At 38.0% G+C, this 18,428-nt stretch overlaps 1 protein-coding gene across 4 annotated transcripts in view; it reads right to left on the bottom strand.

Moving 5' to 3' along the window:
• Positions 1–423: 423 nt before the first annotated feature.
• Positions 424–18,428, bottom strand: part of LOC127419266 (solute carrier organic anion transporter family member 4A1-like) — a 55,152-nt gene continuing 37,147 nt past the window's right edge. For all 4 annotated transcript variants that reach the window (XM_051660535.1, XM_051660534.1, XM_051660537.1 and 1 more), the window contains 8 exons: positions 16,425–16,546; positions 16,220–16,331; positions 15,579–15,733; positions 14,037–14,295; positions 13,435–13,597; positions 3,772–3,947; positions 1,110–1,323; positions 424–892 (listed from right to left, as the gene is read on the bottom strand). In XM_051660535.1, coding sequence (XP_051516495.1) covers positions 734–892; positions 1,110–1,323; positions 3,772–3,947; positions 13,435–13,597; positions 14,037–14,295; positions 15,579–15,733; positions 16,220–16,331; positions 16,425–16,546 — 1,360 coding nt within the window. In that variant the 3' untranslated portion in view covers positions 424–733. The remainder of the gene's footprint in view (positions 893–1,109; positions 1,324–3,771; positions 3,948–13,434; positions 13,598–14,036; positions 14,296–15,578; positions 15,734–16,219; positions 16,332–16,424; positions 16,547–18,428) is intronic.

Genomic DNA, 18,428 nt, shown 5'->3' with positions numbered 1-18,428 from the left:
ATCTCTATGTGATCTCACATCATAAAGCTTTTCTGTCCTGCTCAGTCCTGAGCTATAGTATTTTGGCACATTTTAAGATAAAATGTGAATATTATTCAAAATGTATGAAATCAAATACAAGAATGATACATGCTAGCAGAATGTGAACTAAAACTGCTTAATGGCACATAGTTCACTGCTGTACATGGTTAAGATACTGTGTGTTTCCATGTGTAAAATGAATGTTTTAAAGTGCATTTTAGAGAGATTGAAGGATTTGTAAGTTTGGTGACCAGGATGCTTATAATGAATATTTTCTTGATCTGTAGTCTCTTTATCTAACCGTGCTAGCTGTTGCTATACTCTTTAAAGGCACAGTTTGTAACTTTTCTTTATGTGTAACTGAGCAACATTTGATTCCGTCTTAATTATATTTTATGATAGATTAATACTTTTAATAGGTATATTGTTTTATTTTATTTCTCTCTGTTAATTATATTCATATTAAGTGCTCTTTTTAAAATTACCTATGGCTTTTTTCTTACAAAAAAAAAAAAAAAAAAAATGCAATTTCCTATCTAAAAATAATAACATAAATAATCTCAATAAACCCATTATGTGTTCATTAATATTCTGTTTGCATTTGGTAGGTTCTGTTTATTAAGCTCGTATGCAGTGGTCTGACCTTATTCACACACATAAACGTATACACACACATTTTGAGGTGAGGTGTCAGTGAATTAGCAGTCTGGGGTCATAACTTTGCATGTGGGTTGGAGATGATCTCAGGGGGAAGGCCTTTGATTGGCAGGTCATGCCCTCCCACATCTGTGCTCTCACAACTGCTCTGAGGAGACTCGGGTGGTGGCTGGTAAAGAACGCTGGCCAGCAAGAAGAACAGAATGCCTAAAACCTGAGTGTGAGAGATAAATTAAATCAAATTAAATTTATGTCTGTTTGCTTAACATGGGGGGGTACAATATATTGATGACAAAAGCATTTCAGAACAAAATGAACCATGTGAAGATCTTACCAAGACAGAAATATTGAACATTGTGAAAGAGTTTCATAAAAGCAAATGAGCAAAGTGTAATAGCTTTCCCAGAGATTATTTGCATAATTTTTGCTACCTTGTAGATGATGCCTGCGATGAGTGAGTACTGGCTCATAGAAGAGTTATGGTACAGGTAACAGGAGCCATATTCCCCACACTGCTCCTCCCACAACAGACAGGAGATGTCAATCACTGAACCAAACGCTATGGGTCCAGGGATCCCACCTAGCGTCCTAACAACAATCCACTGGATTCCAAGTCCAAACGATCTTTGACTGTCAGGAACACACCTGTAGAGAAAGATAAAGAACTTGATTATGATTTAACGAAATGTATCGGATCATATACATTTTTTGATTTTTCCCCTTTTTCACCCAATTTGGAATGCCCAATTCCCAATGCGCTTTTAAGTCCTCGTGGTCGCGTAGCGATTCGCCTCAATCCGGGTGGCGGAGGACGAATCCCTGCTGCCTCCGCGTCTGAGACCGTCAGCACGCGCATCTTATCACGTAGCTTGTTGATCGCGTTGACACGGAGACATAGCGCGTGTGGAGGCGTCACACCATACACCGCTGCATCCACGCTCAACTCACCACAAGCCCCACCGAGAACAAACCACATTATAGCGACCACGAGGAGGTTACCCCTTGTGACTCTACCCTCCCTAGCAACCGGGCCAATTTGGTTGCTTAGGAGACCGAACCAGGGGTGGTAGCCAGCGTCTTTTACCACTGAGCTACCCAGGCCCCCTCATATACAATTTTTAGTACTGCCCTTCAGAAGCAGCATAACAGATATTTACATACTGTATCCCACAAGACAAAAAATAACAATCTACACACATCATCCTGTTCAAGAGTTTAAATCCCCTTTATTTTCTTAATTCTTAATATGGTGGATCAGGATCATTTGTGTAAATTCAGTTAATATTTTGTTTCGTGGAACATATGTAAATAGTATCTGTTTTGTCAAGTAGTTTAATCGGGGCAGTTCTTCATTTAAAACAAAATGCAATTTTTATGATCCCTCTTACAGTGCATCCGGAAAGTATTCACAGCGCTTCACTTTTTCCACATTTTGTTATGTTACAGCCTTATTCCAAAATGGATTAAATTAATTATTTTCCTCAAAATTCTACAAACAATACCCCATAATGACAACGTGAAAGAAGTTTGTTTGAAATCTTTGCAAATGTATTAAAAAAAATCACATGTACATAAGTATTCACAGCCTTTGCTCAATACTTTGTTGAAGCACCTTTGGCACCAATTACAGCCTCAAGTCTTTTTGAGTATGATGCTACAAACTTGGCACACTTGTTTTTGGGCAGTTTCTCCCATTCTTCTTTGCAGGACCACCATCAGGTTGGATGGGGAGCATCGGTGCACAGCCATTTTCATATCTCTCCAGAGATGTTCAATCGGGTTCAAGTCTGGGCTCTGGCTGGGCCACTCAAAGGACATTCACAGAGTTGTCCCGTAGCCACTCCTTTGTTATCTTGGCTGTGTGCTTAGGGTCGTTGTCCTGTTGGAAGATGAACCTTCGCCCCAGTCTGAGGTCCAGAGCGCTCTGGAGCAGGTTTTCATCAAGGATGTCTCTGTACATTGCTGCATTCATCTTTCCCTCTATCCTGACTAGTCTCCCAGATCCTGCCCCTGAAAAACATCCCCACAGCATGATGCTGCCACCACCATGCTTCACTGTAGGGATTGTAATGGCCAGGTGATGAGCGGTGCCTGGTTTCCTCCAGACATGACGCTTGCCATTCAGGCCAAAGAGTTCAATCTTTGTTTCTCATGGTCTGAGAGTCCTTCAGGTGCCTTTTGGCAAACTCCAGGCGGGCTGTCATGTGCCTTTTACTGAGGAGTGGCTTCCGTCTGGCCACTCTACCATACAGGCCTGATTGGTGGAGTGCTGCAGAGATGGTTGTTCTTCTAGAAGGTTCTCCTCTCTCCACAGAGAAATGCTGGAGCTCTGTCAGAGTGACCATCGGGTTCTTGGTCACCTCCCTGACTAAGGCCCTTCTCCCCCGATTGCTCAGTTTGGCCAGGCGGTCAGCTCTAGGAAGAGTCCTGGTGGTTCCAAACTTCTTCCATTTACGGATGATGTTGGCCACTGTGCTCATTGGGACCTTCAATGCTGCAGACATTTTTCTGTACCCTTCCCCAGATCTGTGCCTCGATACAATCCTGTCTCGGAGGTCTTCAGACAATTCCTTGGACTTCATGGCTTGGTTTGTGCTCTGACATGCACTGTTAACTGTGGGACCTTATATAGACAGGTGTGTGCCTTTCCAAATCATGTCCAATCAACTGAATTTACCACAGGTGGACTCCCATCAAGTTGTAGAAACATCTCAAGGATGATCAGTGGAAACAGGATGCACCTGAGCTCAATTTTGAGTGTCATGGCAAAGGCTGTGAATACTTATGTACATGTGATTTTTTATTTTTAATAAATTTGCAAAGATTTCAAACAAACTACTTTCACAGTGTCATTATGGGGTATCGTTTGTAGAATTTTGAGGAAAATAATGAATTTAATCCATTTTGGAATAAGGCTGTAACATAACAAAATGTGGAAAAAGTGAAGCGCTGTGAATATTATCCAGATGCACTGTATATTTTTTAAATTATAAATATTTAACAGATTCTGCAATGAGGGTGCAAACCTATGCACTCATCGCTATCTCTCTCTATCTATAAATCTATCTATCTATATTAGTTTTGTGTTTATACCTAAGCGTGGCAGTGAGTGCAGGGATGCTGCAGAGGAAAGTGAAGAAGATGATGATGAAAAGAAAGGTGAGGAAGGCTGGCATGTGATTGCAGGATGACACACACTTCCCTTCTTCAGCAAATCCCTCCTCTCCCCATGATACATTCCCGATTATACAGCTACAGCCAGAGAACACCTGTGAATGCATAAATATGCAGGGACACACCAATGATGCACGTCAATGAATTTAATACAATTAATGACTACATGTTTTCATTTGATCAACCAATTATTTATTTATTTATTTTCCCCCCACAGACATCTTGCACAGATTGGATCATATGGCATGATTAAAATCGGAATTATTAGCATCTGATTTGGGCAACTTTCAAATGTCGTTCTAAATCTGATGCATATATTATCTCTGGTCATCTGACAAATCTAAATACTCGTATCCTACTAATTATATGTGACATGTCCCATTAAAATGAGTTGCAATGGGCCATTTTTTGAAAAACAAAAACCCCCTACAATTTGGTGACAAAATGACTGAAATTCTGGCATGAACATTTACATTGCGCAAGCTAATACTTATGGGTCATTAAAAAAATAAGGTTGTCTGAGGTGTTAAAAACAAGAAATATTTTTAAAAATCTAGTTTAAAATACTTGTGTCAAGTTCTTAGAAATGTAATTTGTGTGTCCAATTTGGTTTCATAAATGTTTGACAACCCTTTACAGCATTTAAAACAAATTTTAAACTTTAAAAATGTCATGTTTTTTAACCATAAAGTATTATAATATTTTCTTTGCACCTTGAATACACGAGAGTATAAACAACTTAATCGTTAATGATAATAAAAATAAATAAATTAAAAATTCAAACACATTGTTCTAGGTAGACATTTTATTTATATATATATATATATATATATATATATATATATATATATATATATATATATATATATATATATATATATAAATATGATGAATTTGTGAGTCAAATATATCAAGATGTTTTCTCAGGGTTGCACCACATGACCTGAACTAAATGTGCCTTTTCATAAAAAATTCACAATAAATATCAGATGTTTTTTAAAAAACTTCAGGCTCAGTCTTGAGGGTCTCAAGGTGTCCATTCTTTTTTATGGTCAACATAAACAACAATATGGCTACCTATAAGCTGGTTACACCACATGACTTATAAGCATTTAAACAAATTTGTTGGTACAGCCATTGACCAGGAAAATAAAAAATGGCACTCCATGTCAAAAAGGTTGCCAACCCCTGATCTAGACTGATTGCTCACTATCACACACATGCATTTTCTATTCCAATAAATGAACTTAACGAAGTCTGGGCTGTTTCCATGAAGGATGCTTAAACAGTGGTGTAAAAAGTTGTTCTACACACAAAAGCGTTCTATGGGTGAAACCTTGAAAATTGTTCGAGTTAAAAACATGTACATGTTGTAACTGTACACTTGTCTTAGCAATATCTTACCTTCTGTTCTCTTCTGATTTCCTCTAATTGTTCTTTTGGCCATTTTTGAAAGTCCTCGAAACTTTTGAAAACTTGTATTACCTTCATTGGCGAAGTTTCATGTCAACACTAGGAAGGACAAGTCAACCCATCGCTAAACTCCGACATTGCTTGTGTTTTCAGAAAACCGGTGCCTTTTTGCAGTGGATAGAGAGCTCGTGTTCTCATTAGTGATGTCCAGTTCGTGAACGAATCGTTCTTTTGAACTGGTTCTTTTTAGTGAACGAGTTGAACTAGTTCACCAAATCGGACTGAATCGTTTGAAACAGTTCGTGTCTCAAGTCAAAACTGTCTCTCGGATATGCCTGACACTCCGAATTAAAATGAGCCAATAACCGGGAGTAATATGATCCTAGAAGTGGTGATATCTGCTTTTGCCAACTCTTCTTTGCAATTAACCGCTCTAACTAGTTCACAAATTGGACTGAACGCTTGGGTCGCAACAGCTCTCACGTCAACAGTACAATGAGTTGCTCGTAACAGTTCTCGAGTCAACAGTACACTGAACTGAGAATCGCCTCTTTTGGAGGTGTCCGACATACTGAGAACCAATGAGCTGCTGACATTGAGCATATGTGATTAAGGGGCGAAATATATGTTTCAGGTGTATTTTGCTGAACAACAGAGAGTGTAACAAATAGTGCCCGACCGATATATCGGCCGGCCAATATTATCGGCTGATATTAGCCTTTCACCGATATATCGGTATCGGCGTATATTTTACAGATATGCGCTGATTTGAAAACTTTTTTCAGAACATATAATGCAGAAAACAATGCTTTAGAATTGGTGTTATAGCGTAGTGTGTCCAGCAGAGTGCGCGCCGACTCCACTGTTTACAGAGCTGACTCTGAGCTGACGGTGGCTCTGCAGACAGGGCGGAGTTAAGCGGTGTCTTGGTAAGTTAACTAGTTTGTGAAATACATACTGGAAACTTAATAAACAATGACCCCATCATTTTCCCTTTTCAATATAACTAATATAACATTAACCTTGTCCCTGTCAACCATGTCACTCATGTCTGTTTGCTGTTAGCCAGCTATAGTTTGTCAGTGCAGTCAGTAATGTAACAGATTGAAAGGTAAACATCAAAGCATCTTTTTGCAGCTCAGCAGACAACGGTGCGGTGGTGGATTGTGTCTGTTGAGTGTTGATTTCACGCTACGCTGTTACCTAGTTGGTGAGACACAATGCTGGTCCATCTTTAACTCTCTGTGACAACAAGCTTATAGCTAACTAGCTAACCACGTTGCTACTTTCATTGCTTGTCAGCTGAGTGGAAGCTAATGTGCAAACATGTATTCACCAAACTGTTTTGTTCAGGATTCACAGTTTGGTACCCCCTTCAACCGAACAATTCCAGTCGTTACATTTACAAAATGTAATATTTAAAAGTCTGGTTTTCCACCGTTGAAAGTTTCCCCTGAACTTGTATAGCAGAATACGGTGTAACACCGCTGCTGCTGTTTATCTCTTGTCTCGGCAATATTAATATAGTCAGCATTTGATTGATACTAAACAGTAACACTGATGTTTATGTAGCTATTTATTTTATTTTTATTTATTCTTTATTTTAATGGTCAGCATTTGACTGATACTAAACAGTACTGATGTTTAAGTATTTGTTTTATTTTTATTTATTCTTTATTTTAATGGTCAGCATTTGACTGATACTAAACAGTAACACTGATGTTTATGTAGCTATTTATTTTATTTTTATTTATTCTTTATTTTAATGGTCAGCATTTGACTGATACTAAACAGTAACACTGATGTTTATGTAGCTATTTATTTTATTTTTATTTATTCTTTATTTTAATGGTCAGCATTTGACTGATACTAAACAGTAACACTGATGTTTATGTAGCTATTTATTTTATTTTTATTTATTCTTTATTTTAATGGTCAGCATTTGACTGATACTAAACAGTACTGATGTTTATTTAGCTAATTATTTTATTTCTATTTATTCTTTATTTTAATGGTCAGCATTTGACTGATACTAAACAGTACTGATGTTTATTTAGCTATGTTTTATTTTTATTTATTCTTTATTTTAATGGTCAGCATTTGACTGATACTATACAGTACTGATGTTTAATTAGCTATTTGTTTTATTTGTATTTATTTATTTTCTCAGTGTTCATTTCTAGAATTTGTTGATAATGTATAATAATAATAATAATAATAATGTAAAATATTCTTTGATAAAAAATATTTAAGAAATCAGCCTTCTGAGTACCTTTGCATAGTCATATCGGTGCAAAATCTGTGAAAAATCCACATAGAAAAGGTCTGTTTTCATTCCAGCTCAAAAATTAAATATATCGGCCACCATATCGGTAATCGGCGAATTTTCCCTCTCTAAAATCGGTATCGGTCTCAAAAATCCCATATCGGTCGGGCTCTAGTAACAAATAAAACATACTGGAAATATGTTTATGACTTGACTGTATTACCGTTTTATCAATGTATGAAGATGATCCAGTCTACAGCTCTCAAGTCAACAGAACATTGAGTCGTTCACAGCAGCTCTCACGTCAGCAGTACATCAAGTCGATCACAGCAGTTCTCGCATCAGCAGTACACTGATCCGAGGACAGTAGCTCTCGCGTCAGCAGTACATTGAGTCGATCACAGCAGTTTGCAAGTCACCAGTACACTGAACTGAGAATCGCCTCTTTCGGACATAATACTGAGAACTGCTGATCAGTGAGCAGCTGATGAGCATGCGTGAACTGAGGACTTGAATGAGGGGAAACGTTTCAGTCAAGCGATGTAAACAAATTTTTACAATAGAGTATTGTGCATGCAGATTATATCTGAAGGTGTGATGAGCTGGATCATGGTTTCTGTAAAAATGGGTGAGTTGATTAAGACTAGTTTAATCACTTTTTATACTTTAAACATGTGTAGAACATCCATGTTTGTATATCAGTGTCAGTATTGGGTGCTTTATGTGCAAATCTTTAATGTAGGATGTATTGTAAGATCACTGAATGAAACACTGATTACAATAAACACCCTTATTATTATAACTTAATTAAATAAAATGTTATAATCAGCAATATGCCTTTACATATGGCTTTATTGAATGTGTTTGTGCATGTATTCTACATTGTCAGCGTATTAGCATTATATATAGCAGTGTTTCCCAACCTTTTTTCTGCCACGGCACACTTTTTACAATTAAACAAATCCCATGGCACACCTCTATCCCACTGTCCCATATAACCATCGTTGATAGTTTTCCTTTTCAAGAACTTCCATGTTTTCTGTCCATTTTAGCTGCATGTTTACTCGTAATGTTTGAAATTCGGCTATGCAAAAAATGCAAGTCACGTAGGTACGGTGTATAATGAGATCACAGGTGGCAACAGTGCTAATTGGGTAATGAACAACAAATTAGCATCTTTTCTCATTTTAAGATTTATTCTTGCAAATTAATTCTTGCAATGCCAGAGCAAATAATTTTTTATTTATCTATTGATTTACATGGCTCCAGACTAACATTTAAGAGTGGTAGCACCGGTGTTAAATTCTACAAATTGTCACACCAGCACTTGAGTTGGTCGCACCGGTCCAACTGAAAGAAAATTTGTTTTCTTTCACAGTTTCTTTTTTTTTTTTTATCAGGATCTTGATGATTAAAATACAGTCATCTGAAGACAAAGACTTTTTTCTACAATCAGAAGAAAAAATTAGAAAAGATTTTACACAGAAGGGAAGCTCCATTGTATCTATAGTTTTAACTGTGGCATTTGCAATAAGATCATAGTAACCAAAAGTATAAGTAAAACCATGATTAGCTGTAACCGTAAAACAAATTATGGCATTTTTTGTAAGAAAAACACATCCAGAAATTAAACTGTATTCTCTCAATTCTATATTGATATATATTCATGGAAAATATATTTTTTAATATCTGTGATGTATGGATTGAAACCTTACAATTTCTGTCTGTTCTTTGTGCAGATTTCTCCTTTATTCCTTTTCAATGCTGTTTAGAATGTTGGGGCCGTTTATTAAAATTTTAAACTGGATTAATCATCGACACATTATGGGCTTTCATAGAGGTTTTAAACAAATAATCAATGCCAAATTCGTGACCCAGCCCGTGCTTCTCGCATCTCTGTATATGATGATCTGTGCGGCTGAGCGCTCGAGACCGGTCCACGTGTAAATGCACATCTCTTCGCTGATCTGTCCACTGAGCAGCGCTGACTGATCCGGGTAAAGCTGTTTCCTTTCGCTTTTGGAACATTTGCCATTTGATATTTCTCATACGGATCAAAAAACGACACAGCACAATCAGAGAGTCAGCCAACTTTGTAGTCGCACCAATGCGACCTCTTGCAAAGTTTAATCGCACTGTTAGAAAAAAATATTGAAAACTTTGTCTCAGTCTGGAGCCCTGATTTATTTTGTGTAATCTGATAATTTTCCACAGCACACCTGACAATCTTTCATGGCACACTATTGTGCTGCGGCACAGTGGTTGGGAAACACTGATATATTGTGACGTCATTACGTAATGACGTGAATGAACTGGTGAATCGTTTTTTTGAACCAGTTCATTGAAACGAACCGTCCGAAAGAACCGGTTCACGGAAAAGACTTCCCATCACTAGTGCTCATGGTTGCCAGACTGTGCAACTAAAGTGTCACACTGGCAGAATATTTCCAAAATGTGCAAGTGTAGTGTAAAGATCTGACTGGGGGATTTCACCTCTTGAAATCTGGCAACCCCAAACATGTCGAAATCTAATTCTGAGCGGCTAATCGCCATTATCTGTTATTTATCAAACATAGAGAATTAAATATTTTACTTGCATGATTAGTTCTAAGTAATACATGACACAATTGATAAGGTGATGGTAGGGGGGGTGGGGGCAGTTTTGTATTTCTTGCAACAAGGGGCATCCCCCCCCTCAACTCAAACCCTGGTCATACCACATTAACATATTCAAGTGTAAGGGGGTTTAGAGGAAAGGAGGAGGCGAGAACCGGCTTGACAACTTAAATAATAATTTATTAACCAAAAACCCAACCAAAAACACACAACTAAACACACAGCACAGCTGTCTGCAATTCTCTCTCTCTCGAACTGTCGTCCCCGGCCGCCTTTATCCCTCGCGCGCCCCATCAGGCTGATTGGGGACCGGGTGTGTCTCATTCCAGCCCGGCCCCGCCCTCCTCGGCTCTACATCAATCTTTCAGAGAGTTGTTTCCAAAGATTCCTTGATTTTTGATTTTTATATTTTCTATTGTTTTGATTAAGGTTCATGCCTAAGTGAAAATTAATCGATATGTTCTTCAGTAAGTATGATTTGTGAGCCCGCATTGATGTTATGTACAGTGCTGTGAAAAAGTATTTGCCCTAAACAGTATTTGCCTGATTTCTTCTGTTTTTGTGTATATTTCATACTACTTTTTTTTTTATTATTAAAACAAAATCTAACATAAAACAAAGGCAATCTGAGTAAACACAAACATTTTTTTTTTAAATGATAATGTTATTTATTGAAGCAAAAACTTATCCAATACCAACTGGGCCTGTGTGGAAAAAGTATTTCCCCCCCTTAGTTACTAAAGCTAAGAAACTTCATTCATAATGAGGTTCAGCTGGACTAGACACACCCAGGCCTGATTACTGCCAGCCCTGTTCAATTAAGTCAACACCTAAATAGAACTTTTTCAGCAGCATGAAGTTGGTTAAAAGGTCTCACCCAGTAGCACACTATGCCAAGGTCTAAAGAAATGATGAGGAAAAAGGTGATTGAAATACATCAGTCTGGGAAGGGTTACAAAGCTATTTCAAAGGCTCTGGGATACCAAAGAACCACAGTGAGAACCATTATCTCCAAATGGAGAAAACTTGGAACAGTAGTGAACCTTCCCAGAAGTGGCCGACCCTCCAAAATTCTTGAGCAAGGCCCTTGACCCTATCTGCTCCAGGGGCGCTGTATCATGGCTGACCCTGCACTCTGACCCCAGCCTAGCTGGGATATGTGAAAAAGAGGAATTTCACTGTATATGTGCAAATGTATAATGTGTGATAAATAAAGAAAATTATTAATTATTAAATTAAAATTCCTCCAAGAGCACAGGACGTCTCATCCAGGAAGTCACAAAAAAGCCAAGGACAACATCCAAGGAACTGCAGGCCTCTCTCGCATCAATAAAGGTCACTGTTCATGACTCCACTATCAGAAAGACACTGGCCAAAAATGCCATCCATGGAAGAGTGGCGAGGTGAAACCACTGCTAACCCAGAAGAACATTAAGTCTCGTCTGAATATTGCCAAAACACACCTTGATGAGCCACAAAACTTTTGGGAGAATGTTCTGTGGACTGATGAGTCGAAAGTGGATCTGTTTAGAAGACAGGGGTCCCGTTACATCTGCAGTACATCAAACACAGATTTCTACAAAAAGAACATCATACCTACGGTTAAGCATGGTGGTGGTAGTGTGATTGTGTGGGGATGCTTTCCTGCTTCAGGGCCAGGGCGACTTGCAATAATTGAAACATGAATTCTGCTCTCTACCAGAAAATCCTAAAGGAGAACTTCTGGTCATCAGTCCGTGAGTTGAAGCTCAAACGCAATTGGATTATGCAGCAAGACATTAATCCAAAGCATAGGAGTAAGTCCAACTCTGAATGGCTCAAAAGAAGCAAAATTAAAGTTTTGGAGTGGCCTAGTCAAAGTCTTGACTTGAATCTGATTAAGATGCTGTGGCAGGACCTTAAACAGGCAGTTCATGCATGAAAACCCTCCAATGTGGCTGAACTAAAGCAGTTCTTCAAAGAAGAGTGGGTCAAAATTCCACCACAGTGTTGTGAAAGACTGATCTCTAGTTATCGGAAGCATTTGGTTGCTGTTGTTGCTGCTAAAGGTGGCACAACCAGCTATTAAGTTTAAGGGGGCAGTTAGTTTTTCACATGGGTGACATAGGTGTTGGATAACCTTTTTGCTTCAATAAAACAATATATATGAAAAATGTATTTTTGTGTTAACTCAGGTTGCCTTTGTTTTATGTTATATCTCATTTGAAGATCTAAAACAATTTAGTATGAAAAATACACAAAAACAGAAGAAATATTTTTTCACATCACTGTAGATATAGATATGTTATATTAGTATGCATATATATACACAGTAAATTATATTTTAATATGATAGGTTGTTAAATGGTTACTTATGTTTAAAATATTTAATGGATGCTTGAATAAATCTTCCAATTATTTGACAGAATGTCAGAAAATTGTTTGGAATCTTTAGAGGCCATTTTATCAAAACGCTGATAGATATCATTTAAATTATTATATCTCAGCAACGGTTTTGTAAAGAAACCTAAAAATTATATAATTCAACTTTTTTTTTTTTTTACATAAATCTTAAAATGTGTTCCTGGGTCAATGCAACTGGTGCATTGATGGAGCAGGTTATATATACTTCTCTTAATTTAGAGTTTTTAGTCATTGTTGCACAACAGACAGGATAAGGTTAAGTTACTGAATACATGGCAGTTTGTACATGTAAATAATGCAGGGAGTACAGGTGTGTAAGTGAACGATAAGAGCAAAAGCTAAATTTATATTTATTTATTTTGTTGTTTATTTTAGAAATATTGAAATCCCTTGCATATGTATGTCAGATTACTTATTATTGTAATTTCTATTGTACCTATTCTTCCTCATAGTCACCCTGCCTGTTTTATGAGTTATGAGCCATATGGGAAGCAAAATGCTCAGAAAGAGGAATGAAACTGCGCTACACAACTGTGCGCACTAATATTCAGGAAAAAACCACTGTATAGCACCAAGTGAATACATTACTTGCATGCTTTGAAACTGATAGAGCTCAACTAAGAGTGTGTTGAATATCAATTTGGGCAGCACAGCACTGCATTATCTCACGTAGTATTCATGTAAACAAAGTCAGCTTTCTATGAGGTGAATGTAAACAGAGGAGAAAAAAACAAATATAATTGGATCTGTGCATTAGGCCTTGCAATGTAAATGCAACACAAGTGAATACAGATATGGATTTTAGGAGTGAAGAGTGATCGTGTTGCTAAATAAGTGAACATTAGAGTGACTGGAGAGCAGTTGTGTGGACAGTGTTTCTTTACTTGTCTACCCCTGGGGCTGTATGTGTGGTTGATGGACCTGCAGCCGGCATGGCAGGGAGAGAAATACATCACTCCATCTGCACCACACACAGGGTTAAACAGCTCCATAACACAGTGACATCCAACGTTACAGCTCACAGTCAGGTTGCCTAGCTCTGACAGGCTGAGAGAGAGAGAGAGAGCGAGAGAGAGAGAGAGAGAGAGAGAGAGAAAGAGAGAGAATGTTCGTTTCAAATTTATTTTTGCCCCAACTAATCAATAACACACTGTCCATCATTTCCCTTGTTTCTGCTCTGGGTATTAATTTAAATCATTACCTGTGTTATTCAGTACTCAGCTCTCTGGACTACTTGATACTGATTGAACAATCGCAGCATTCTGTGGTAATATATTTTTTATAATGTCAATGGAGTTTTCCTTTTCTTTTTTGCCCCAACAAATCAAAGATCAAAAGATATCCATAATATATCCATCCAGTCTCTTTATCTGTATTGATAAAACCTGCTTTAGGTAATTAATGGAAGCTATAAATGGTAAGCTAGCATTTCGTGCATTTTTGCAGTTGATTGGCTTGTTTTGCGGTCCTGTAAAGTGCTCAGTACCTGCTGTTGTGGCCCTGGCTGTCTGCCTGCAGGTAGGGGGCGCTGTAATGATTGTGTGGTAAGCTGCTGTAGTAGGGAGCAGTCACTCCTGCCATGGGCACATTAGGACAGTGCAGCAGAAAGATGAAGATGGCCAGCAGACTGACCAGTGCACACAGCATGCAGAAACGGATGATCCCACGACAGCGGAGGTTTAGCTTCTTTACAATGTAGCCACCCAGGAAGGTCCCACCACCACCCGCTGGCACCACCATATACCCTAGAATGAGAAAGATTAAGTTAAGAAGAGTGGTTCTCAATGTGTATGTAATTGTTTGTTTTGACCTATGAGCATAGACCAGGGCTAGTTGTCACTTTTTACTCAGGTTAGGTTTATTTTAAGTCAGTTTCTGCACAGACAAAGTCTTGGCTTCAAAAAGCTATATTGAACATACCCACTGTTATTGGCCAGGAAAAAATATACACATTGAGCAGGGCTTGTTGTTACACTACATGGTGTAAATTGTAAACAATGAAACCTGCCATTATATAGACTTTTTTTATCAAAATGCAAGCAGTTAAAAAACACAAAACAATGTATGAAACCGCAAAAATTTAAAAGGCAATGTACACAAATATTAAACCTTAGTTGTGGCCAACAAATGTAATAAAAATACATCTTACAAATTGTTTAAAATGATAAAAGTTACCAGACATTTGTGAAAAATACCCTAGTCCAGAAAGTACTGCTCAACCTTTTGGTGAAAATGTATCATAATATACAGTAGTTGATCCTCGACGTAATGTATGCAGGTGTGGTTTTATTGTGTCTGCTTGTTCATCCAAGAGCTATAGCATAATATTATATAATTGGGATTTTAATTTGGAGAATAGAACTCTAATTTAAGAGGGTTTTGAACTAGGCTTTTGAGACCAACATACAAAACCACTGCTAGAGTTAACACACATTTGTGCAATTGCACTTGTGACTCAAAACCTTATACTTACTGAGATATAGCCCCAGTGACAACTTCCCTGTGTGAGAAGTAACCCCAGTCTCCCTAATACAATATATGTAAGCTTATAATATGAGCAAGAGGTTTTGGCAATGTGTCAGATTATGTGACTCTTACCAGAGACTATTTAGCAGATTCTGACCACTTCTATTAAAATGAATGGGAGAAATCAGAATGGCCAACGGATGTAGAAAGGAAGTCCCGCCTTACAGGTAAAGAGCCAATCAGCTTTTAGAAATAGACATCGCCTGTCAATCAACTCGAGAACACGCATGTACATTAGCCAGACAAGCAGAGAAAATAGCGCTTTTTTACCATAATCTGAGGTAAAGAAGCACAATTTATGATCCCAGCATTGTCAGAATTTGAAATATGTTCATTTATTGTAATCTTGACAGACCGTTTTGAAGATTTGTCTTTCCCCATTCAAGAAGATAGGAGCTGCACTTGTATGCAGCTTGTTTACATAGAAAAACAGCTGCCCCGCCTGCCCAAAAGCATCCCAAAGATGTCCGCCAACTTTCCTCGACGGGGACTTTGCTCTTACCGAACCAAGTGGCTGCCTCTGAAGCACTCAGGCTAAACTGGGACTCCAAAAATTTGGGGCCAAATGTGGACATCCCAGCTATAAGCGTGGCCTCTGTGGCTCCAGCAAGACACAAAAAAATAAAGGTAGGGTTCTTCAAGAGAAGCAGCATAGACCTACAAAGAGAAAGAGATAAGGAATTAAAGAGGAAAATGTAGATGTAGACTTGAACAGAAATATGAGTAAAAAAAAAAAAAAAAAAAAAAAACTCCCTTCATTAATGAGAATGTTATGCAAAAAATGCATAAATTGCAGTATTGACTGTTCTATTATCCAATAACTGGCCTTTTCTTTTTTTTAAATTTTTTTTTACAAATTTTTACAAAAATGGCAGTGAAAAGTGCTATTACCCCGATTCTTAAAATAATAATATCCTAGAGACCTTTCACAGAATTTGCAGAACTTTGCAAACTAGATAACGACAGCCTCAGCACTTTCCCATCAACTGAGTGTCTAAATATGAACATGACAGATGTATGTTAACATTAACCAAAGATATGTTAACAGACAGTGTAATGTGTTCGATAACCAACAAAATAATTGAACATCAGCAGGGGAAATCAGCCCTATTTCACTTCCTCTCTCTGGTCATGTGTTCATACCTCGGCATGTCCTTCATTTTTTTTCCAAACTGAGGATCAGACGCTGTCACCTGACTGCCATCCTTCAGCTGGTGGGCCTCTGAGACACGCATGGCCACATATTGCTGACAGCCTGCAAGAGAGCAGTTATTCAAACTAACACAGTTAAGATTAGTAATATACATTAGTCACTTGGCTTTTTTTAAATGACACTTGTGGGTAGCACCTGGTAACTGGCGTGGGTAACCCAGAATAGGCAGAGCAATAAGCAGAGCTGCAGCCCCTCCGGCCAGGAAACCAATCCACCAAGCCCCCACCCATAGCGGGTTCTCTGGAGTCAGCTCTGTCCTGAGAGAAAGAGATACTCTTTAGCTTAAAAAGTCTGTTCTTTATAAAATTCTCTATTGGACTTCAACTCGTCTCAATTACATTTACTAATTATATTGTCTTAACTATATTGTTTTTCTATCTTATAAAAGGAGTTGTATAGTAAGGAATACAATTTTCCTCAAATTTTCAGAGCTCAAAACATAAAAGACCATTTATTGAAACCAAGCTGGAAAAAAAGTATAATTCTGTACTTCTACCTGCTACTCTGCATTTACTTTTTGAAGGATCCCACACCTTGTTAATTTCAGTCTTAAACAGGGTGTGCAGCACATTGAACCTCTCAGAATGTAATGCAGTCTTTGCAAAGAAACTGAACTGAATGGAGCACTGCTAAACTTTCCTGGACCTGAGAGTATCCCACAGCTTATGTGTGAATGAAGCAAAGCGTTGTTTCTCATTTGACATGCAAAGAAGGCATACATAGAAATATTATAGGCAAATCAGCAAAACAGCTCATTAAATTTCAAGGGATTGTTATAAAATTGTCCCTAACCCTAACAATTACCCTAAAGTATGATAAAAAAAAAAAAAAACCTACTTTTTTGGCACCAAAAACCCATTTGACAACATAAAACTAAGCATATCAATCTGTTTAATTAAATAAGGATCAAGCAATATGGGTGTAGACTAAATGGAGACAATGCAATTCAACTATTGACCACTAGGAGTCTGAGACTCATAAAACCTTTGTACTACATGTTGTATCAAGTTAGGCTTACTTATTTTAAAATTGAAGTGTGTAATTTCTGTGTCACTAATAAGTGTCACCAAACGGAATGGCAAAAATTATCATTGTTTTTAAACAGATTGCAGAAAACTACCATCAGAACTCTTCCATTAGTTGTACCAACAGTCCCGCCCCAAACTCACTCCATTGGTAAAGCCAATGTTTCTGTGTCAGGCTAGAATGTTTGGATAGTGCCACAGAGCCCGAAAGTTAGACTATTTAATTTTTTAGGTGAAATCAACTTATAAATGCCTTACTAATACAAAACCAATTGTTAAAAATTTGGGACAGTATTCTATTCTCCCTGTGCTATATTGAAAGCCCTACAACAACACATTATTTGATGTTTTAATTACATTTTTTGATTTAATTGTTTTTTTGTTTTTTTTTAAATATACACATTTCAAAACAGATGACTGCAACATGCTCCAAAAAAGTAGGAATAGTCAAGTGTTTACCACTGTGTAACATCATAACTTCTTTTAATAACACAAGAGTTTGGGCACAAGTTTAAGTTTAGCAAGCAGGATTTTGCCTCATTCATCCATTATGCAGGTCTTAAACTGTGCAGTTGTACATGGCCTTTGTTGCCGTATTGTGCGTTTCATAATGCGCCACATATTCTCAATTGGAGAAAGATCAGGACTGCAGGCAGGCCAATCTAGCAGCCATGCACTTGCAATCCGAGCAGATTGTGGTTTGGCGTTGTCATGCTGGAAAACCACTTCTGAATGTGCATGATCTGCAGTGCCTCAGACATCTTAAAAACCGTCAACCCTCTGTAATGGATATCATGACATGGACTCAGGAATACTGCGGTAAACCTTAGTCAGTCAACAACATTCGCCGCTGCATCCACAGGTGCAAGTTAAGGCTTTACTATGCAAAGCAGAAGCCATACATCAGCACTGTCTAGCAGTGCCGCCGACTTCTCTTGGCTCGGTCTCATCTGAGATGGAAACTAGAACAGAGAAATTGTGTTTTGTGGTCTGTCGAGTACATGTACAAATTTTGGCGTAACATATGCTGCCATCCAGATGCTGTCTTTTCCAGGGACGTCCCTGCATTTTCCAGCATGACAATGCCAAACCACATAGTGCCTGGATTACAAGT

Source organism: Myxocyprinus asiaticus, chromosome 28 (assembly GCF_019703515.2).
Source record: "Myxocyprinus asiaticus isolate MX2 ecotype Aquarium Trade chromosome 28, UBuf_Myxa_2, whole genome shotgun sequence".
Lineage (NCBI taxonomy): Eukaryota > Metazoa > Chordata > Actinopteri > Cypriniformes > Catostomidae > Myxocyprinus > Myxocyprinus asiaticus.
Note: the sequence above shows the minus strand (reverse complement) of the source record. Positions and strands in the feature narration are given on the sequence as shown.